This window comes from Mus musculus, chromosome 3 (genome assembly GCF_000001635.26).
Source record: "Mus musculus strain C57BL/6J chromosome 3, GRCm38.p6 C57BL/6J".
NCBI lineage: Eukaryota > Metazoa > Chordata > Mammalia > Rodentia > Muridae > Mus > Mus musculus.
Genome location: NC_000069.6, coordinates 106,145,167 through 106,169,250, shown reverse-complemented (window position 1 = coordinate 106,169,250; position 24,084 = coordinate 106,145,167). Strand labels below are relative to the sequence as shown.

Here is a 24,084-nt window from a genome sequence, read left to right as displayed (position 1 = left end):
ATTTCTTCTCATACACATTTGTTTTGTTTGTTTGTTTGTTTGTATTTTCCTGATTCCTTAAGTTACAAAATTAGGTTACTTATGAGAATTTTACAATGTGTCTATAAATATTTAACTTACATTATTTCTTGGTACTTCCTTCCTTATCTCTACTCCAAATATATTTCCAAGTTCGTGTTTATATTTTCATTTGACTTTAGAAATTTTTCACTTCTCCACTGATTTTTCAATAGTGCACTGGTCATTAAAAAGTATTACTCATCTTTCAAGTATCTGTGTAGTTTGTGTAGTTTTCCATGCTATTAATTTATAGTTGTATTTTACTAGTTTTATTATTATACTGTTTGAATGAGCTTCCTGCTTTCTGCTGTCTTTCCAGGCAGGGGACCATGTTGCAGAAGTTCTGTTCAACCCTGAATACTTTGTATTCAGTGTACCAACTATTGTTCCTTCCTTTGTACTTTTTAACTATTCTGTCACTGAGTTTGTAGCTTCCTGATCATTAATTTATAACCTCATCTATCGTAGTGATTGTTTATCATTGTTGTTGTGTGCCTTTAGACCAACATTAATTTCAAAAATATTAAATCAAGACATGTCAATATCATGTTCTCTAAGTTCTCTAAGAGCAATTAAAGTAAAGTAATATCTCACCAAAGAAAGTAGAGGAGGAACAGTATGTGAATATAGACAAGGGGATAGGAGCAGACATATTGAGACAAGTAGCAATGTTTCCCTTGATTACTAGTTAATGTCCTTCCTAATAATGTGATCCCCAGCAGGGTCTCTTTTTCTTTTTTCTGCCCCTTGAACAGTTTTGTAGATCATTGTATATGTACTAAGGATTCTGAACTTAAAACTTTTGACCATATTTGGAGATAGAACTCAACTCTTTCTCATAGTTCTCTGATTACTTGCAACTACTCTGCACTTTACCAAAGCTCAGGGGTGTTTATATCATTAAACTGATTTTAAAAATCAAGCATCACCCATTTTTACCTTGTCACAATTCTTAATTCCCTCAAGAAAACATTTGCCCTGCCTTTGGCTTAGAGCCAGGCAAGTTCTTTGGAACTCTTAGGAAATCAATATCCATGAAAGAATTTTGTAAGATTTACTCACTTCTTTCTGAAGAATGGTGTGTGCCTACATTCCATTTAATTATTCAGTGTCCAAGACTGTCCATTCAAAGATAATGATACTACTCTTTCTTATGTATTAAACTGATATTCCACATGAAAAAAAAAAACCTACAGGATCAATGTCCAGAGAGTTGCCCATAACATCCTAAATGCCCTTAGATAATGATCTCAGAATTAAGGTAACTGAATGAAGGCAGCAAAATGTCTTCCATGGAATCAACTTGTTTATTTTTCTATGTGAATAAGATTTGTCTAGGTATAAAATATATACAATAAGCATTAATTCTAATATCCAAAGATATGCTGAGTCCCTGGGAACTGCCAATATGGTCTTAGCTGGATGATTGATACATAATGTAAAGAAATACCCACTTCTTAGAAACATAGCTATCTTGACTGAACTGGTGATAAAAGGTGCCGGGTTATCTATTAAGGGGGCTTATTCAGCAGTATGAAGCTATTAATTAAAAGATTATTCGCAAACACTTCCTTTTCCAAACTTCCCATTTTCAAAACATTACAAAATCATGGTCTCGGAGTATATAAAAAGCCAGCAGAAGCTCTCCAGAAGCAATCCTGAAGACACCATGGCCAAGCTCATTCTTGTCACAGGTGAGTTGATAATCTGATGCAGAACTTCAGTCTTGCATGGTTTTTCCCTCACAGGATCTAACAAGGAAGCAATTTGTACACTACATCTCTATGCTTTTCTATTCTTTGTAATTTCTAATTCTCTTTCCTTTTTCAGTGCTTCCCTAGCTCTCATAAGTTCATGAGCTGAGAGAACTCTTCTGCTTTCAGTGGTACCACAGCCATAACAGGAATGGCTCACCTTCATTCAAGGCTTGTTTTGCTCTTCCTTTCCTACTCATTCCTTACCCTGCTCTCCTTGCTGTGCCACCTGCCTGAATTTCCTATTGTGTTTATTTCAGTGTTACTGTTCTAGAACAACTTTTTCAGAGACAGGCAGAATTAGAATCTGAGAGAGAGCTATCCCAGGTTTATTTGTCATTCTCCTTTCAGAATTACTTTACATTTATCCTTCATTGTCACTTTCCATTGATTACCTAAAATGACACATGAAGAAGCATTAAGTTATTCATAGAGCTAGACTGAGGTGTTTTAAACCAAGTATTTCAAAGCTTATGAGTTGCTTCAAACCTGTGCCCTATACAATTTTTCAGTTTCATAAATTCATTCAAATGAAGACTGACAATGAATGTTCAAAAGACTTCCAGTAGAGGTGCTCTACTTACATACAGATTCAAATCCAAAATCTTTGCACTGAAGAGACACAGTCAGAACACTCTCCAATAGAAATCCAGCCACGCATAGTGATAAGATGACCTGATTTACAAAGCAAATCAACACAAAGAGAAAACCTCTTCAAAACTAAACTGTTACTTTGTTGCAAAAATGGCATCTCAGACCAAACATTCTATTTGTGTGGCACTGTTTCTTGACAGATTGATGTAAACAATGGCCAAATTCAAAAGATATTGAATGGTGTATTTTAGATGTTGTCTTGACTTGAGCAAGGCTTGGCTCATTACTACTCTGGAGACTGGGGTTACTATATGTATGCTCACTAATTAGAGGAACTTTTGAATAATCTCATTCTGTATCACATGCAGAAGTAACAGATTTCAAATTTTATAACAATTAGGACACAGAAGGTGGAACATGAGGACATTGCCAGATTTTACTGATCACTGTGGAGGAGTTTGACTGGCATTATGTCTTCAAGGTCCATACCTCATATACCTGTAAAGTTTATAGGGGATGTAATGATCAATAGTCAGTAGGATGGCACAGTAGGATTTTTTCCCAAGATTCCATATTCAATGATCAATAGTCTAGAACGATAAGTCAAAAAAGGCCATAGCTCATCTCTGTGGTATTTTACTAGGTATTGACTTCATCAGAATAATAGATATGTTACTAACAGAATGACATGAAATTCTTATGCCAACCCAGCACATAATAAATGATTTTACAATTTGTTGTTGTAACTTTCGAGTAAATCATTCTTCCCAAAATACCTCCTAGATTTAGTGTAGTCTTATAAATGGTAATCAAACCGTAAAATATTTCTTGTCCTAGAACGTATACATACATTGATCTTGCAAAATTATTAAACAGGTAAAAATTTCAAGATTTACATGAACACTAGTTCTGTAAAAGTTTTGTACTGGTTCACCCTGCCAGTTCCATGCTAACAGAAATAAGAGTCAGACTCCAAATGTCTTTATAAATTTCTTGTTCAGAAAGCTTGGATCTTGTCTTATTAGATATAACATAAAAGATAACGTTTATTCTAACCTACATCCTGCCACATTTCTAGTTACCTGTGTGCAGATAGCATGTACGTATCTCATTGTCCCCACCTCCTCTTTTTTACCTAAGTTATAGGTCATCAAATTTATTATCAAAAGGAACCACATCTATTCAGAAACAAGATACTTTCTCTATATGCTAAGATGCACATGTACCATGAAGAATACAAATTTTTACCACCTTAGAATAGTGTATAATCCCATGTCAATACCATACAGAAAATATAGGTAATGTTCTCTGGTAATTCCACTTAAATGTTGTACAGTTTCAGAAAGTTATTCAAATGACTTGATTCTCAATGTGCAAAAGAATAAGATAAGAGGCACTTTTATTCATGATGATGATTCAAACCTAAAACTCGTCACTTAAAAGGCATAATCAGAAGTTTTTCCAATAGAAAACCAGATTTGGGTAACTAATGAGACACCATGATTCAAAACACACACACACACACACACACACACACACACACACACACACACACACGAAAACAAAAAGGCTATCAACAGAAATGATTTCCATCCTAAGCTGCCCACTGATAGTCCAAACTGATAACTGGAGTCAGTCATTATGTTTTCTCTGGCAACTGCAGGTGTTCAATGCTTTCAAACATCCAAAAGGTTCCTGGAGATACTCAGTTATGTGCTTTAGATGTTGCATCAGCTGGGGAAGGCTTGATTCATTACAGCTCTTGGAACTAAGATTCATGAATGTATGAACATTAAGCAGGTGCAGTTGTGAATAATTTCAATCAGAAATCCTTGTAGTTCTTGTAGACTTAATTTTTTTGCCAAATTCAATTCTCTTGTAAGATGTAATGATATACACATAGTAAGATGATCTACAAGGATTACAAATTTTATGCTTTGCCAATTGTTATTGTTATACCAATTGATCCAGGGAAAGAAATGTGTTCTCCCTCTCTTTCTCTCTTTCTAGGTCTGGCAATTCTTCTGAACGTACAGCTGGGTGAGTTTTTGATCAAACCTTTCTTCAACACAAATCTTTAACCCTGATTCATGCTTTTTAATGTGATTTTTCTGCTAATCATAATTACTTTTTATTTGATATATAGACTCAAATATCAATAGAGGAACTGGTTGGAGGAAATGTAGAAGATTTGTGTCCTGGGTAGAATAAGAATATCAGTTTCTCTACTGTCCTTACTAATGAAATGAGTTGAGAGTTTTGAAATTGACAACTTTTGGGTTTTACAGATATTGTACTTTTCTCTGTGTTTGTTTTTTTTCATGAGGCACAAAAATTAATCTGAGTTTGACTATGAATTTGTTACACTTGTATGCAACCGAGTCATTGGATGGTTAGTAAGTTGTACTCCTTTGCACAAATATTTACAGCATTCATTTCTTCCTGAATAATGTATATCTGATACACAACAAATAAGATAATAAAGGCAAAACTGTTAGCCAAGGTTAAAGCATCTACATCATGACACTATTCCTCTGATAACTTTCCACAGGATCTTCCTACCAGCTGATGTGCTACTATACCAGTTGGGCTAAGGACAGGCCAATAGAAGGGAGTTTCAAACCTGGTAATATTGACCCCTGCCTGTGTACTCACCTGATCTATGCCTTTGCTGGAATGCAGAATAATGAGATCACTTACACACATGAGCAAGACTTGCGTGACTATGAAGCATTGAATGGTCTGAAAGACAAGTAAGGACAGAGATATCTGATTGTTATTAATGTTCCAATAGTTGCTATATCTCATTGCTTCCTAAAGTGTATGTAAGAATTCTCAAATTTTCATGATGATTCCATCAATGTATTCTTCAGTTTTAAATTGAGACAGGCTATATCTTCATCTTTTTATTTATTTTATCAATCATGTCCTTGATTCTGCATATATCTCTGTATGTCTCATAACCACATGTTATACGACCCCATATTTTGTATGGAGGGTTCTTCCTATACATAGTTCTTAAATATTCTTTCAGGTTCATTCTGTGGTTTGACCAAGACTATGTTCCTATCTCTCAGTTAGGAAGAGATCATTATATTTTAACATTGTATATGTTCAAATATTATAGATATCATTTGTAATTCAGACCATATTCTATTTGCCTGTCTCCCACCTATTTATTTTAATACCTTGACTACAAGCAAAAAAAACCAATTTTTTGTTTGTTTGTTTGGGTTTTTTGTTGTTGTTGTTCTTTTTTGTTTATTTGGTTCGGTTTGGTTTGGTTTGGTTTGGTTTGGTTTGGTTTGGTTTGGTTTGGTTTGGGTTTGGGTTTTTTTTTATTTTGTTTTTGTTTTTTGGGATTTTGTTTGTTTGTTTTTTTAAGACAGGGTTTCTTTGTGTAGTCCTGGATGTCCTGGAACTCACTCTGTAGACCAGGCTGGCCTTGAACTCAGAAATCTGCCTGTCTCTGCCTCCCGAGTGCTGGAATTAAAGGTTTTTGCCAACACTGCCTGTCTTAACAGCCCCAATTTAATTTTTTTGTTTGAGTAGTACTTCTGGATATATGAGGAACACAGCACACTGTCCTTTCACCTAATTCTTGATGATTACTCTGACTTAATTTGGATTTGTGAATCAAGCTACAGTTAGTCTTGACACACCGCCTCCTCTTTAAAACCCTGGGTATGTGCACTTTGGACATAAACTGAAAAGAGTTTTTTTTTTAATCATGTGGCAGATCTACCATTTTAAAAGATCTTCATAATGCTTTTCTGTATAACTGTACATAGTTATATTTACACCAGGACTGTACAATTTTTTACTTCGTTCATATGCTTGATGATATTGATTAGGTTTTATCTTCTATTATTATAGCTACCTTAAGAGACATGAAAAGATAGGCCAATGCAGATGAAATTTAAATTTATCTTTTAATCATTGTGTTAGGTTTGCTAAATTCAACTGTTAAACAGGTGTCTTTTTTGAGAACAGTGTCCCAAGGATTTTCCTTTTTTTTCAAAATGGTTTTTATTCTCAATACTCAATTACTGATTTATGCATTTTATATTAATTCATGGTCATATTACATTTTGCAACTCTCACCAGTCTAAACCTCCTATCTCTATTCACTTTATTTCTTTCCCTATTTTTATTTGTGAGAAAGAAAAACAACAAAACTAATTTCATCTTTCAATAGTAGCTGGTAAATTTTTGATACATAATAAAAATATTCAAGGTCCAAATCAACCACATGGAGGTTTCTCCATGTTCGTCCAATAATTTAGAAGCTTCATATCTTATGTTTACATCCCAATTCACGTTCAGGTTGTATTTTTCTGTGGTGTGAGCCTGGGTCACAATTTCTTGTTAGAATTCCTTGTGTGAACACTATTTTCCTAGGAACCTTCTGCTGTGGGAATTTTATCACTTAAAAGTAGAAAGCCACATGTTAAATAGCAAAGAAGTACATAATTGTTTTTCTTTAGCCTGATCTGGCTATGTAAAATATATCATAATTTTGGAATCACCAGTGTTGTGGTTCATCTTTTTTGTTTTTTTGTTTGTTTGGTTGGTTGGTTGGTTTTAGGAAGCAATAAAATCTGAAATCTTTACTAATTACTTCAAGAAGCTAGAAGTGTGGGCAATTAGGAGGTAAATATCCCTGCTCCCAAGAATCATAAATGTTTAAATTCTATACAAGTTTTGTTATAGTTAACAATAAACTGAACACTTATTTCCATCAATTGACAGGTTAGGCAGTTTAGTCATACAAATGGTCTAGAAGACTCAGGTGACATCTTCTTTAGGTAGTAACATTATCTCTAGAAAAAATCTAAGTGATAATTTCCAACTGCAAATAAATTCAATAAAAGGTCATAGCCGGGCATGGTGGTGCACACCTTTAATCCCAGCACTTGGGAGGCAGAGGCAGGCAGATTTTTGAGTTCAAGGCCAGCCTGGTCTACAGAGTGAGTTCCAGGACAGCCAGGACTATACAGAGAAACCTTTGCTCGAAAAACCAAAAAAAGAAAAAAAAAGTCTTATATCTTGTGTCTAATAGTGTCCCTGGCATGCCTTTCATCAAAAGTAAATGGATTACTGAAGGCCATTACTATTCCTACCACAGATCACAGAAATTGAATCTCTGAGGAAAGGCAAGGAACCTAGAACTTTAATGTCTTCTCAAAATGGCTAATCAATTGTTAATGATTCTGATGTGTCAAAAAAGTATTTAAGTGAAGATGTATACTTCCAAAAGGAATGATTTGTATTTACTGATGAGGATTGAGAAAATAATAAAGATCCATATACTTGGCACTTTTGTTACTATGGAGAATGTGAGCTAATTATGGTTCTAAGTTACTTGCACTGACATGTAGTCACTACACTACTTGGTAAACACTTCTCAAATTTACTATTATTGAAGTAGCCTGCCCTAAAAATATGATAATGAAGAACCTTAAGAATTACTCAATGTTGAATAAACCTTCTGTAATGTGATGTAATGTCGGAAAAAAATGAATAGTATGAGAAATATTTATAAAAAGCACAGATTTTTATATAATAGAGGCCAAGCATTTTGATATTTTGCTTTTTCTGTCCTTTTTGAGGAACACTGAGCTAAAAACTCTCCTGGCCATTGGAGGATGGAAGTTTGGACCTGCCCCGTAAGTTCTGTAAACATGGGATACAAAGGTAGGCAGGCTAGAGATGTAAAATCACATGTGGATTACTTCACATTTTGGAAAGGAAATTAAAGCAAATCTATTGAGTATGTAGGTTAACATGGAAATAATTGCAATTGAGCCTCAAATAAACAGTAAACATTCTTTCCAGGTACATGTAAGTCATTCACAGGTTGTCCTAATGTTTGTCCTACTATTTTGGGATGCATCCTCTGAGAGATTTTTAACTACTAAAAAAAAAGGGTTCTCTTAAAGTATTTCATGTTCTCCAGACCAGAGGGTGGTGATATTTTGCTTTAGACTAACTGTTCAAGAAATAAAACTATGGCCCCTAATTAGGAAGAAATTTTCATGTATTAGATATGAACTTGGAAGGTTTGAAGATAAATATGAGTTAAGATGAACATAAATTTCAAATGCCATGGAAAGTTGTTAGTAGTTAATATGATGTGGGAAAATAAAGGGTATTATGAGGTAGGTGATGTGAGTATAAAGGGAGGATAAGAGATAAACAGGGTACCTTGGTGAAGGACAAGGAGTCAAAAATCAACTCTGAACTGTTTTGTGCCCAAGGTGTCCATGTCATAGAAGTCTAACACTAACTTCTTTCAATATGCATAAGGTTCAGTGCCATGGTCTCTACTCCTCAGAACCGTCAGATATTCATTCAGTCAGTTATCAGATTCCTTCGTCAATATAACTTTGATGGCCTCAACCTGGACTGGCAGTACCCTGGGTCTCGAGGAAGCCCTCCTAAGGACAAACATCTCTTCAGTGTTCTGGTGAAGGTCAGTCAATTGGAAAAATTCTTTGGTGCTAAAAGGTTTAAATCTCTCCATTTCAAGAACTATGAATTTTAACAAACCAAACAAATACAGAATTGTAGAATCTTAGCACTGTACATGTCCTAACTTATGATTCCTTTGTTCAACAAACATGTGAGACATTACTTTCTATGCTGTGTTAGAACCACAGTGCATCATCATATGCCTTCTAGGGAGTGAGTCCAGTGTCAGGATCTTCATGTTACAGACAAAACCATTAATGTACAGAGAGTTTTTGAGTAACTTTCCAGGATCACACAGCTAGTAAGTTTCACAACGACTTGTTTTGTTTGCATGCAGAGTTCAATCCTTATAAGCCAGAAGTTAGAGGGTACCATTTTAAGCAAGGAGCAAGACAGAAGGTTTAGCTTTCTAAGCCACACATATGAGGTAATCTGGGGCAACAAAGGAAACATCTTGATAACTGGCATGAAACACCAGAGTGCAAAAGAAACTCAACCTTGTGAGTACCTGACTGGGCTTGAAGAAGGTTTAGGAAGCACTTCTGAGTAAGTGAAACTTTCTCTAGGTCTGAGAAGGACTTTGCTGTCATTAAATTAGATAAGGAGGCATCTCTCCCAATAAATAGAGAACTGTGATAAAGTGATTTGGAAAGACATGTGAGTTCAAAACAGCATCAAGTTCTGATCATATGGGAGTTTTATATTTATTTAAAGATTTGTAATTCTCATGCAATACCTTGATTTACTTTAAAGAACTGTGCATAATAGTCAAGACATATGACAAAACTTGGACTTTTGTGACACTAATAAACAATGTATTGGCAATGTACTGACCTGACAGGTGCTGATGTGGGACATAGTCAGATGAAAGCCAACGGCTGATGACCTTTCTCTTTAACTCTCACTTACTGAACTGGGGACCAGAAGCTAATGGCTTCCAGCAATTTAACTATTCTCTCTTTCTATTCTGGGGGCAAAGAGCTGGTGACTCTGACAGTTTAACTCTCTTGCTATTCTAGGGCCAAAGGGTGATGTTTTGTGCAATTTTAACATGCTGTGTTCTCAGGGCAAGTAACTGATGGCTCCTGGAAATTAATTCTATTTGTTTTTCTGAGCCCAAAAGATGATGCCTTCTGGCAAAAAAAAAAAAACTGCTGCTGAAAGCACCAGTAGCTTAATGAAAGAAACTTAATTACTTGAGCACTTAATTTCTGAATCAGGGGGCCCTTTCTGTCCAGGATAGATGCTTGAAGTTCTTTTTTTTAATTATTAATCCTAATCTTTTATTATGTCAACTGAGTAAAAGGTAGTGTTTCATATGTGAACCTCCAGTTTATATTTACTGGGCTGCTGTATACTGAGGCTGACAGGGGCTGGTAAAATCAGGAGAGTACAAATTGAAGCTCCCCAGGCCCTTTCAGTAAACATCATAATCACAACATGCAGTCCTAATCCTAAAGCTATTCTGGTGAAGGCTTACAGAGCAGCAATGGCTTTAAGAGTTTTCCCTGATCTTAGAGCATAAGCCATTTGTGTCCTGTTCAGGAACTTTTCCCCTGTGCCCATGTTTTCGAGGCTTTTCCCCACCTTTTCTTCTATTAGATTCAGTGTATCTGATTTTATGTGGAGATCCTTGATCCACTTGGACTTGAGCTTTGTATAGGGAGATCAGAATGGAACAATTTGTATTCATCTATTTGTTGGCTGCCAGTTGAATGAGCACCATTTGTTGAAAATGCTGGCTTTTTTCCACTGGATGGTTTTAGCACCTTTGTCAAAATCAAGTGACCATTGTTGTCTGGATTCATTTTTGGGTCTTCAATTCTATTCCATTGATCTATCAACCTGTTACTTTAACAATATTATACAGTTTTTATGACTATTGCTATGTATTACAGCTTGAGGTCAGGGATAGTGATTGCCCTCAGTTCTTTTTTGTCTTTTGATTTTTTTCAATTTTCTTTCCCTTCCTATGTTCTTTGGCTTGGAGTTCTTTATCTCTTCCTGAGCCAGAGAGAAAGGAAAAGAAAAAAACAATGTCAGGCACACATAGACACATGCACACTGGATGAAACACAAAGGTACTACAAATACTTTTATTTTTGTTTCCAGATTTTCATAGCTGTTTAGACTAATGTTCCTATGTAAGAAAAAGACTACTTCATAGGTAATATGTTACACAACGGGGGAGGAACAGAAGGATTTAGATAGCAAGTTCAAAGCACTGTTTCATTCTATAATCTCATTATAAATTCAAAGCAGCAGTTTCATATGGCCATGTTGCAGTGTTCACACCTTTGACTCATCCTTGGACATGATATAGAATAAATATTTTCCTTGATCACAAATCTCTTGCAAACCTATTTCTCATCTAGGTAAAATTTATGAAATCTCACTGTATTCCTTATTATGCAGCCTTTACTTAATATCCTATGAGGAGGAGTCACATTCTATTTTCGACTCTAACTTTTTTATATCAAGAATTTGATTTATGTAAAGTTTTAAGCTTCATGGTATGAAATTTGATTTCATACCCTGTATTGGAGTTAGCTTTAGGGGTAGGTGATCACCAATAAAAATGAGTAGAATATAAAGCAATTCTTGTGATTATTCCTTGCATGCCTTTCATCAGATAGGGAAATAAAAAACAAAAAACTGAGAAAAAACTGAAACTTGGCTCAGCCCACATTTATTGTAACGAGTGCTAGACCAGGACTCTAAAGGTGATCCCAGACCATTTTTCTTTAGTCATATTTAGGCACAAAATAATTTTGAAAAAAATATTCAAATAACAATTAACTCAGTCCAAGTTTATAAGAGTTTAACACATGTTTACCCTGATATTATATACAAAACACATCTGAAATTTTTCACAAGAATGGGAACTGTGGACTGAGAGAAACTTCCCATGCTTTGGGTATCTCTGCAGCTCCACTGAGGTAAACATAAAGTGTGTGGCTGTCCATATTTTCCAGATGACATAAGATAGCATACAAATCACATAGGCTGTTGTAAAGCCCAAATTATATCACTTATAAGGATGGGATTTATAGCCTAAAAGTGATGCTCAATGTTTTTCGGGGAAAGGGTTTGAGAAAAGGAAATTCTCGCACATATGGGAAGAGCCTGATTTATCAGCAAACAAAGGATCGCCCGGTTGTAAACCTGCATCATTGCTAGCAATCCAAGAACACCTATACATCTTAATCTCTTGTAGAGGGAAGCTATATGTTAAACTTTCCTGGTTTCTCTGGTGCTCATATGTATGTACAAGGCCTTTATGCCCCAAGAAGTTCTGAAAAAAATACATTCAATTGCTCCTAAAAGAATTTTTTAAAAACCTTGTTTATGCATTAAAATTTTCATTCTGTTCTTCTAGATACATAGCAACAAATTATTTTCATATTAATGCACTCAATGTATTTTTACCCTACCTTTAAAAAGTTTCAATATTAAGTACTAGTGAATGACAAGATGTTTTTTTGTTTGTTTGTTTTTTAGGTTTTTTTTTTTTTTGTTTTTTCAAGACAGGGTTTCTCTGTGTAGCTCTGGCTGTCCTCAAACTCACTGTGTAGACCAGGCTGGCCTCGAACTCGGAAATCCACCTGCCTCAGCCTCACAACTGCTGGGATTAAAGGTGTGCTCCATCATGCCCAGCTTGACAAGATGTTTTTTAAATAATTTTGATAGAAATAGAATCTGAAAAGTAAACTAAATTATGCTTCTGATTGACTTTTACAATGAGTGATTTCATTAAACAAGACAAAATTTAAGCACACATGCTACAATTGATAGGCTTAACATCTGAAGTGATCTATAACACCCATTTTCTCATGACTTTAACAAATAAAATGTTCTCCTCATTTAATCCACTTGCCACACTGCAACACATGTAGCTTTGCTTTCTTTCTTCATTTCATAAAATTTTATTTTAACTTATTTTCCTATCTCTGCGCTCAACCAAATTCATGTCTTCTCCCCACCTCTCTAAAAAAGGAAATAATGCAATGAGCAATACCCACAAAACATGTCAGAAGAAAAAATGAGAAGAAAAATGAATGTAAGAAATACACATATTCTCTTAAAAAATGTCTGTCACATCCAAATAATTCAGCTATGAGAGGAACCTGAATTTGAAGATACAATTAGACACACATGGAATCCTGTAGATTATAAACAGGAACTGAATTGGACCTCTTACTCAGGTCTTACCATCTTCTCATTTCAATATTTGATTAGGCAGGATACAGGTCCTATGAGCTAGGTCTACCACAAAGCAATGCCAGCATCTCTCTGCACCATTACAAGAGGAAACAGACTCAGATTGGAGTCACTTCCAGAGTGTGGGATTGAGAATTATCTTTGAACAGACATTGGAGTTCCTAAAACATTATTTTTTAATTTCTATACATATTAGGTAGCCATAAATTAATATAATCAATTTCAATGATTTATTGAGGTATTTACACAATAAAGTAAAAAAAAAATTGTAAATGTCCATTGAAATAATTTATAGGACTCATAGTTATCATAAAAATATCTGAAATGACATGTAAGTACATTGTACTTTTTGTAGGAAATGCGTAAAGCTTTTGAGGAAGAATCTGTGGAGAAAGACATTCCAAGGCTGCTACTCACTTCCACAGGAGCAGGAATCATTGACGTAATCAAGTCTGGGTACAAGATCCCTGAACTGTCTCAGTAAGTGAGGATCCATCTTCAGGACTTCTGTGTGGGTTTAAGCAGAGGTCACTTACTTATTGGTTGCTTCAAGGCACTGTTATGGGTATGCTTTGACTACATAGGAAGGAAAATGGCCCTAAGATAGAATTCTAACTTTGTTTATTGATCTTATAAATAATGTGTTTATCTATAGAAACATTTCATACATTAATATAGTGTTTTGATCATATACATTCACTAGTAGCTTCCTCTCTAAATCATCCTAATAGCTGTAATTATATTCCTCTGAATTATAGGTTTTCTGCTTTCAGATTTTTTTCTATTTATTTTTATTAGATATTTTCTTTATTTACATTTCAAATCTTGTCCCATTTCCTAGTTTTCCCTCCAAAATTCTCTATCCCCTCCCCTCCCCCTGCTTCCCAACACACTCACTCCCACTTTCTGGCCCTGGAATTCCCCTATATTGGAGCATAGACCCTTCAAGGACCAAGGGCCTCTTCTCCCATTGATGACTGACTAGCCCATTCTCTGCTACATATGCAGCTAGAGCCATGAGACAAACCATGTGGTTTCTTTGATTGGTGGTTTAGTCACAGGGAGCTCTGGGGTTACTACTTTCAGTTTTTAATGATGTTAATATTGCCTTACACAAATTCTAAAGCCAATATACACGTGGCTCTTAGATTATCCATGAGAATATAGGCACTTAACAATGGCCACATTCCTAAGAAAGGTTGAAACTGATTCATTTTGCAGCCATTAAGTAATACCTTCTTTATAATATGTTGCGTTTGGGTCTAGAACTCCTGCGCAAAATGTGGTAATTTTGTAAAACTTGACATCCTGCAAGTATTGTGCCTATAACACAAGCTGCTATGAGATAATGTTTTCTTATTTTATTAGATATTATATGTATTTATATTTCAAATGTTATCCCCTTTCCCAGTTTTCCCTCCAGAACCCCCTATCATATCCTCTTCCCACCTGTTTCTATGAGTCTGCTTCCCCTCAAACCAACCTATACCCTCCTCACTGCCTTGGCATTCCCCTATACTGGGGAACTAAGGACCTCTACTCCTATGATGCCAGACAATGCTGTCCTCTGTTATATATGGGGCTAGAGCCAAAGGTCTCTCTATGTGTACCATTTGTTGGTGGTTTAGTCCTCGTGAGCTCAGGAGGTCTGGTTGGTTGATACTATACTTCTTTCTATGGAATTGCAAATCCTGTCCGCTCCTTCAGTCCTTTCTCTAGCTCCTTCATTGGGGTCCCTGTGCTCAGTCCAATGCTTGGCTGTGAGCATCTGCCTCTGTTTTTGTCAGTCTCTGGCAGAGCCTCTCAAGAGATAGCTATAACAGGTTACTGTCAGCAAGCGCTTGTTGGCATCTGCAATAGTGTCTGCTTTTGGTGTCTGTAAATGGGAGAGATACCTATGTAGGGCAATCTCTGTATGGTCTTTCCTTCAGTTTCTGGTCTGAATTTGTTGTCAAATTATCTTTAAACAAGAGCCATTCTGGGTTGAAATTTGGAGTTAAGTTGGTGGCCCCATCCTCTAACAGAGGGCTATGCCTAACTTTTTGATATGGTCTCTATGGGTCTTCCTCTCCTTTTTTGGGCATTTCATCCCATCTCATCCATGTTAAATCCTGGAAGCCTTTTGCTTTATTGGCATCTGGTCTTGCTGGTGGCTACTGCTAGTTTCCCATCCCCCACTACTACTCACATCTATTCAAATTCCTAAACCTCTATATCATCCCCATCTTCTCTCATACTGATCCTGCCCAACTTTTCCCCCTCCCCCTCCTCTCTTCTTCCCAAATCTCTCATACCCTCTACCTCCCATGAGTATTTCATTCTCCTTTCTAAGAAGGACTGAAGCATCCACACTTTGGTCTTTCTTCTTCTTGAGCTTCACATGGTCTGGAAATGGGGTCTTGGTTATTCCAAGCTTTGGGGCTAATATCCACTTATTAGTGAGTACATACCATGTGTGTTCTTTTGTGGTTGTGCTACCTCACTCGGGATGATATTTTTCTAGTTTCATCTATTTGCCTAAGAATTTCATGAAGTCATTGTTTTTAGAAGTTGAGTAGTACACCATTGTGTAGATGTATGGCATTTTCTGTATCCATTGTTCTGTTGAAGGACATCTGGGCCCTTCCCAGCTTTTGATTATCATAAATAAGACTGCTATAAACATAATGAAAAATGGGTTCTTTTTTATGTTGGAGCACCTTTTGTGTATACTCCCAGAAGTGGCATAGGTTGGCCCTCAAGTAGTACTATGTCCAGTATTCTGAGGAATCACCAGAATGATTTTCAGAGCAGTTGTACCAGCTTGTAATGGAGGAGTGTTCTTATTTTTCCACATCTTCACCAGCATCTCCTGTCACCTGAGTTTTTTACCTTAGTCATTCAAACTTATTTGTGGTGGACCATCAGCTCAGAGATGGAGGGATGCTTCAATATATAGAAATCCATCATTGAAATCCACAATATAAAGGAACTCAGAAAAAAAACCCAAAAGATCATCTCATTAGATATGGAGAAAGTATTTGAAAAAATCCAACACCCCTTCATGGGAAAAGTCTTGGAAACATCAAGAATTCAAGACTCATACCTAAACATAGTAAAAGAAATATACAGCAAACCAGTAACCGACAACAAACTTAAAGGAGCTAAACTTGAAACAATACCATTAAAATCAGGGACTAGAAAAGGCTGCCCACTCTCTACCTACATATTAAATATAGTATAGTCTTAGCGAGAGCAATTGACAACAAAAGCAGTTCAAAGGGATACAAATTGGAAAGGAAGACATCAAAATATGACTATATGCAGATGATATGATAGCATAATTACGTGGCCCCAAAAATTCAACTAGAGAACTGCTACAGCATATAAACAACTTCAGCAATGTGCCTGAATAGAAAACTAATTCAAACAAATCAGTAGTCTTCCACTACTCAAAGAATAAACAGTCTGATAAAGAAATTAGAGAAACAACGACCTTTACAATAGTCACAGATAATATTAAAATACCTTGGTGTGACACTAACTAAGCATTCGAAAGTTCTTTATGACAAGAACATCAAATCCCTGAAGAAAGAATTCAAAGACGATCTCAGAAGATAGAAAAAACTCCCAATCTCACAGATTGGGAGGATTAATATAGTAAAAGTGGCCATCTTGCCAAAAGCAATGAACAGGTTCAATGTTATCCCCATCAAAATTCCCACTCAATTGTTCATAGAGTTCGAAAAAGCAAATTGCAAATTTATTTGGAATAACCAAAAACCCTGGATAAAGAAAACTATTATCAACAATAAAAGAACTGGGGAAATCACTATCTCTGACCTCAAGCCCAATAGTGATTTAAAAAAAAAAAAACTGCATGGTATTGCTACAGAGACAGGCAAGTAGATAAATGGAACAGTATTGAAGACCCAGAAATAAATCCCCACACATATTGTCACTTGATCTTTTACAAAGTATTTAAAACCATTCAGGGGGAAAAAAGACAGCATTTTCAACTAATGGTTCTGGTTCAACTGGTGGTATGCATGTAGAAGTATGCAAATCAATTCATTTTTATATCATTGTACAAAGCTCAAGTCCAAGTGGATCAAGGGCGTCCAAATAAAACCAGGTACACTGAAACTAATAGTAGAGAAAGTAGGGGATGAGCCTTGAACAAATGGGAACAGGGGAAATTTTTCTGAAAACAACACTGACGGCTTATGCTCTAAGATCAGCAATTGACAAATAGGACCTCATAAAATTGTAAAAATACTGTAAGGCAAAGGAATTTGTCAGTAGGACAAAATGGCACCCAACAGATTGGGAAAAGAGTTTTACCAATCCTACATCTGATTGTTGGCTACTAACCAATACATACAAAAAACTCAAGAAGTTAGAATACAGAGAACCAAATAACCTTTTTAAAAATGAGGTATAAAACTAAACAAAGAATTCTCAACTGCGTAATATCAAATGGCTGAGAAGCACCTAAACAATTGGTCAACATCATTAGTCATCAGGGAGATGTTTCCATCAGCCACATATGGTGAAGAAACCAGCACTTCACCATCTTCCTTACTTACTTTAGCAGCAATAAATTCTTCCTTAAACCCTCTTGTATCATATTCTTTGAACCTTGACTATGAGGGATGTTAGTAGAAATGTCATGTATATAGATGAGAAATCAGACTTACTTAAGATCCTCTACTTTAACAATAATGAGTATATGAATTAAGAACTTTTATTCAAGCTGGGCATTGGTGGCACATGCCTTTATTCCCAGCATATGGGAGGCAGAGACAGGCGGATTTCTGAGTTCGAGGCCACCCTGGTCTACAAAGAGAGTTGCAGGACAGCCAGGACTATACAGAGAAACCCTGTCTCAAAAAAAAAAAAAAAAAAAGAACTGTTATTCAAAAAGAGCAGATATTCTGGAAAAAACTCTAAAGCATCATATATCTATGGGAACATTAGAATATTTGAATGATAGTTTAATACTAAGACCGTCTAGCAAAACAACAAATGTTGGTTCCACGTTGGGCCAGTGAGTTTTTAAACCATGAATATTTAGGCAGATTTACTGTGACAGGTATAAAACACACCGAAAGTTGAGCTTCATACACATTCACAAAGCAGGTTATTACCTCCATAATGATAATGCCTGTAGTGTATAACTTGTAGGATGTGAGTAAGACCATTAATGTCTTTTTACCTCAGAAGCCTACCATATATATTGGTCATGGTGTAGGCTTCCTTTAGGAAGAGAGTTTGCACCATAAGTTTCAGATTGATTTCTCTATATCTAGAGCTAATGTGCATTGTTCATCAGTACAGTTTTAGCATCAAGTTATGGTGAATGTCCTACAGCATTTACAATATTCTGGATTGTTTTAGGTGTCTCTGATGACCGTACAAAAATAATGTATTAGAAGTATAACATGCCTGACACTGATATTTTCGTTTAATAGCCCATGTCTGTTTGCAGCAGTAGTATTAAGGATTCATATTACATGTATTCAGATATGAGTATTATATTTTATTTAGATTTCAAGCAAGTATATTAACTTAATTCTCTTTTCTATATCCTTTATTTCTTTCCAAGTCATGATCTTTTCCCTAGCCACCCCAAGCCCCATGCTTACTTAAGTATATTAACAATCTAACTCCTAACTGTTTTATTTCACTGATATTCTATTATACATTTGATTTATTTTTGTTCTTTGGAGTGGCAGATGATAATGTTACACATACGTATTTTTCAGCACACGTAGCAGCAGACAAAATGAAATCAGAGAACTAGACAGGAGTCCATGGGGAGAAAAATGATTCATATATTAGGATGTATATTACAGAAGAATACAAGGATGAACTTGAAGAAATGTAACAGAAACACTGATTCTAAGAACTTTCCTTTACTCCAGGTCTCTTGACTATATTCAGGTCATGACATATGATCTCCATGATCCTAAGGATGGCTACACTGGAGAAAATAGTCCCCTCTATAAATCTCCATATGACATTGGAAAGAGTGCTGATCTCAATGTGGTAAGACATTAACAGATTCAAATGGAATTGAGAGATTAATGCATGAGCCTATGCCATTTATTGTATCTGAAAAACTGTAACTAAGTAATCCATTTTGGAAAACAGATTTTATTTCTTAGCTATAAATTCACACAATTGGAGATACAAGAGGGGAGAACTAACCTATATAAACACAGGTTACCAGATGCTCTAGCAAAAATTTTACTTTCTCCCCCTACAGGATTCAATCATTTCCTACTGGAAGGACCATGGAGCAGCTTCTGAGAAGCTCATTGTGGGATTTCCAGCATATGGGCATACCTTTATCCTGAGTGACCCTTCTAAGACTGGAATTGGTGCCCCTACAATTAGTACTGGCCCACCAGGAAAGTACACAGATGAATCAGGACTCCTGGCTTACTATGAGGTCAGTATATTGGTTTTAGTGTGCTCAGTGATTTACAGACCCATTCTATGTTTGAGAATTGGAATCACCTGAAGTGTATGTTTGTTGTTTCCAGTATGTACTCTCCCTAAGCACATACAATATGACAAGTGCTTACATATTTTTATAGTATACATTCATGTCATTAATAATGAGAGGTACTTTAGAATATACAACTTGATACAACATACCAAACTTATTCACAAGTATGACTATATGATATCTATTTACTGCTAGAGTGGATTCTAAAAGTACAGTACAAGTATGAGGGTAACATGTGATCATTTTAAAAATAATTCAAGCATTAGTATTCCATTGTGTCCTTGCCTAGTTTGATATGCTTGACCTCAAGTTCAATGTACAGAAGTATGTGTAGATAGATGGAATCACAGTATGGCAGTATAAGCTAAGAAGATTACTGAGAACCCTCATGATTAATACTTAGAATATCAACATTTAGGAGGCTGGGATATAAGAATCATCAGTTTGAATACTACTATCGTAGCTATTAATCAGGACAAAATTTCAGAAAGTAAAAATGTTGTAATGAGGACTAGCGATGCACCTCAAGTTAGATCGATCACATCCCTAGTCTGTGGAAATGTCTAGTTGTGCCCTGTAGAACCAGGAAATTCAGGGAAATGTCTGTTTACTCTAAGACAAGAAAGGCTCTTTAGAAAAATAGACAAAATTCCACAAGAGAATGGAAACTTTGAATGTTTTTCCCTTCTTGGAATTAATATTTAAAATATCTGAATCTGTTTGTTTAAAGGTTTGTACATTTCTGAATGAAGGAGCCACTGAGGTCTGGGATGCCCCCCAGGAAGTACCCTATGCCTATCAGGGTAATGAGTGGGTTGGTTATGACAATGTCAGGAGCTTCAAGTTGAAGGTAAGCTTAGAACACTGAATGTGCTGAGATTGCAGCCTGATTCCCAGGAAATAAGTGACTAAATGCTCTCTGTTTCAACAGGCTCAGTGGCTCAAGGACAACAATTTAGGAGGTGCCGTGGTCTGGCCCCTGGACATGGATGACTTCAGTGGTTCTTTCTGTCACCAGAGACATTTCCCTCTGACATCTACTTTAAAGGGAGATCTCAATATACACAGTGCAAGTATGAGACTCTACAGTTATACTCATAGTGCATAATGCCCTGCATTCACTCAAACCCTGTCTGAACATCCCCATTCTAACTCCAGAGTCATCCTTTCCCATTCATTCATGTGCTCTTCTAAAAGCAATAGACACTCCTCCCTCTTCAATTCCATTAACTCATATTACAAACATATTAGGAACCACATATACCTTGAGGGTAAAGCAGGCTGTTTCAGATCTATTAACTATTCAGGTTATGAGTCTGCAGAAACTATATTCCCCCCTAGTATCAGATTTTTCTCGATTTTTAGCCATGTCATCACAGTGTAAATCTGTCCCTTTGGGGACTTTTACCAGAAATACTTTGAAAATACTGACATAAATGTGTCTGTCCATATTGATTGTATTTTCTAGTTTATTCTGATATTTTTAACAAACTCATTTACCCAATGGGTATCAAGGAAGTATTGTTTATGACATGGATGGTAAAAACAATATTTTTAATTGCTAGTCCAGCCTGCTCTGAGGTAGGTTTTTGAGACCTGGAAATAGGTTAAACACTGGGATGATGTTGCAAATTCCTTAAATACTATGTCTGCATTTATTGTCTGATAGAAACTGAAAGACACTGAAGTCAAATGCTTCTCTAGTTCATGTCCCCTAGATTGTACATTTCTTCCCCACTTGCCTCCAGTGTCATTGCTGTGTCTTTCTCTGTGTTTCAGGTTGCAAGGGCCCTTATTGAGAGGAGCTTTACACAATGATTTGTCCTTGAAACTCTCAGAATAAGATCAAGTTCAACGGTTTTTCCACAGTGCATTCTGCATCATGCTTCCATGGAGAATAATAGAAATAAGTCATGAACTTTCCTAAATTGAATCCCAGAGTAGTACTAAGATGGATGTCTTGTCTGCTGTACCAGCTGGGAAGAAACAAAAAATGCTCTTCATCTGTCAGCTTTGGCTAAGCTCTGAACATCTTTTGCTTCCTGTAAAACCACCATGCTTGTTTCTTGCTCTCACAATAAATTCCACATTCATAGCATCAGCATCTCCAGTGCTTCATGTGAAATTTTGAGGAAATCATTTCTGCTCGTAGGTTTATAGTAACAAAATGGCTATGGGAAGTAGTGATTAAACCAAGTTACTCTGGATTTTCTGTATCACTTCAGACTTTGAAATGGAACTGTTTAATTATTGGTTCAGACTGCAATGACAACATGAAGAGGATGGGTTTATGGTACTTTGTCTATAATCCAGAAGTAGCTACAGTAGTCTCAGGATTACAGCATACACACAGTGATGTTTGACATAACTAGTTATGCACTCCAAGACATTTTTATACATGTCTTGAGAAACAGTGTTGTTTTTTGCCCTTCTTGATTTTGCAGCTCTTGAAGACCTCTAAATATTCCTCATGATTTGCTGCCTGGGTATTGTAGTTGAAATAGGGTCCTCCCATACCAACACATTCCTTGGTATCAGATTTGTTTGTCACAAGTTCAAACCTCTTTCTAGTTTAGTTTACTTGGCATTCACTATCAAATGATTTTAACTCCTTTTGCATACTTTAAGAAGTGAATATAGACTTTACAATATTCACCTTCTTTGGATGCAGTTAATATCTCTCAGACATATTCATTATTGTATTAAAATGTTATTCAAACAGTATCACCAAACAATCCTACAACATTTTTTATCACAGGACTCAAGATATCACTAAAACTCAGCCAATTTCAAACTTTTTTATATCAGTCATGGACATACTCATTCTTCTTTCTTATTCTGACTTTGATTATTTTCCAAACCTGATATTTGTGTGCACATACATATTTTATCAACTTGAGAATTTGTATTGGCCCTAACAATAATGTCTTTACAGATCTTTGGTATTTTATCATTCATCAGCATATTCAGTTTAATGTAAATTGCATGCAATTAACTCTATCTAATCTTTTTATCCCCCAAATAATACTAATTATTTCTTCCTTTATCTCTTGGTTAGACTATCTATCACTCTGGTAAATTTACAAATTTCTCTTCAATGTTAATTTTAGTTTTTGAATGAATACCTAGAAATAAAAGTGCTATATCCTGTATTAAAAAAGAGGAATCTACCATCATGAATACAAGAGTAGATAAACTTTGACTCAGTTATAGGTAGAAGAAAAGTCTATTTGTGATGCTCTAGGCATGTGAGCCAAGATTCCTAGACTTCTTAGGTAGAGCAGTTGATGTTGAATATATTTAAATTTTATTTAAGTATTAGCAAGCTATTCATAAATATAATACATGTGATATACATTTCATATTATATATTACTTTTAAAATATATTCTATATTTTAAATATACATTATGAATTCACAGATATATAGAGATATGCATTAAAGTTGAAAAACAATATAATTCCTTACTTTTTGACACATTTGATCATTCACATTATAGGTTTTATTTTAGAAAAGAGTAACTAAGAGATAGACCCATTGAGTGTCATATCTATCCCTAGTTTCTAACTTCAAAGCCCACTGCTGACAGTGATTACATTGAATTATTTGTGGGTTTTTTTTCATTTTTATTTTTTATATTCTTTAATTCTTTTTAAGAGTCCATTCTTTATCCCCCACCCTTCCTGCCCCCTGAGCACTCCCCATCCTATAGTTCCTCCCACATACCTCCACCCTAGCAAGCCTACCCACACCCTGGGGCCTCAAGTCTCTCCAGGGTTAGGTGCATTCTTTCTCACCAAGGGCAGAGGGCAGATAAAGCAGTCTCTGCTGTATATGTGTTGTTGGCCTCATATAACATATTGTATTCTGCCTGGTTGGTGGCTCAGTGTCTGAGGGTTCTCAGGGTTCCAGGTTAGTTGAGATTGCTGGTCTTCCCATGGGGTTGCCCTCCTCCTCCAGCTTATCCCCAATTCAACCACAGAAGTCCCCAGCTTCAGTCCATTGGTTGGCTGCTAGTTACCTACATCAGAATCTTTCTGCTGCTTGTTGGGCTTCTTGCAAGCCAATCATGCTACGCTCCTGTCTGCAAGCACACCACAGCATCAGTAAAAGTGTCAGGCCCTGGGGCCCCTCCTTGAGCTTTAACCCAATTTGGGCTGGTCTCTGGATCTCCATTCTATCATTTTCTTCTCTATTTTTGTTCCTTCAGTCAGGAGAAATTCTAAGATAGATCTTTTGACAGTGGGATAGCAATCTCCTCCCTCTAGTTGATATCCTGCCCCACCACTCGAGGTGGACAGTACAATTTCACCCTCTCCACTGTAGAGCACTTCATCAGAGGGCTAATATCCAAATTATATAAATTAACAATCTAACCACTGAAAAACCAAAGAACCCAATCAAAAATGGATTATAGAAACTAAGCAAGGAATTCACAACAGAGGAACCTTGAATGGCTGAGAAGCACTTGAAAAAATGTTCAAA

The 24,084-nt window shown here is 36.0% G+C and overlaps 1 protein-coding gene across 1 annotated transcript; it reads left to right on the top strand.

The window, feature by feature from the left end:
* The first annotated feature begins 1,686 nt into the window (after nucleotides 1-1,686).
* On the top strand, nucleotides 1,687-21,697 carry Chil3 (chitinase-like 3). The gene is made up of 11 exons (NM_009892.3): nucleotides 1,687-1,754; nucleotides 4,419-4,448; nucleotides 4,960-5,161; nucleotides 8,021-8,077; nucleotides 8,718-8,883; nucleotides 13,459-13,583; nucleotides 19,010-19,133; nucleotides 19,354-19,539; nucleotides 20,330-20,449; nucleotides 20,531-20,672; nucleotides 21,379-21,697. Exons 1-11 carry the CDS (start codon nucleotides 1,730-1,732, stop codon nucleotides 21,396-21,398), a joined length of 1,197 nt encoding a protein of 398 aa, NP_034022.2. The 5' UTR covers nucleotides 1,687-1,729; the 3' UTR covers nucleotides 21,399-21,697.
* Nucleotides 21,698-24,084: the final 2,387 nt, after the last annotated feature.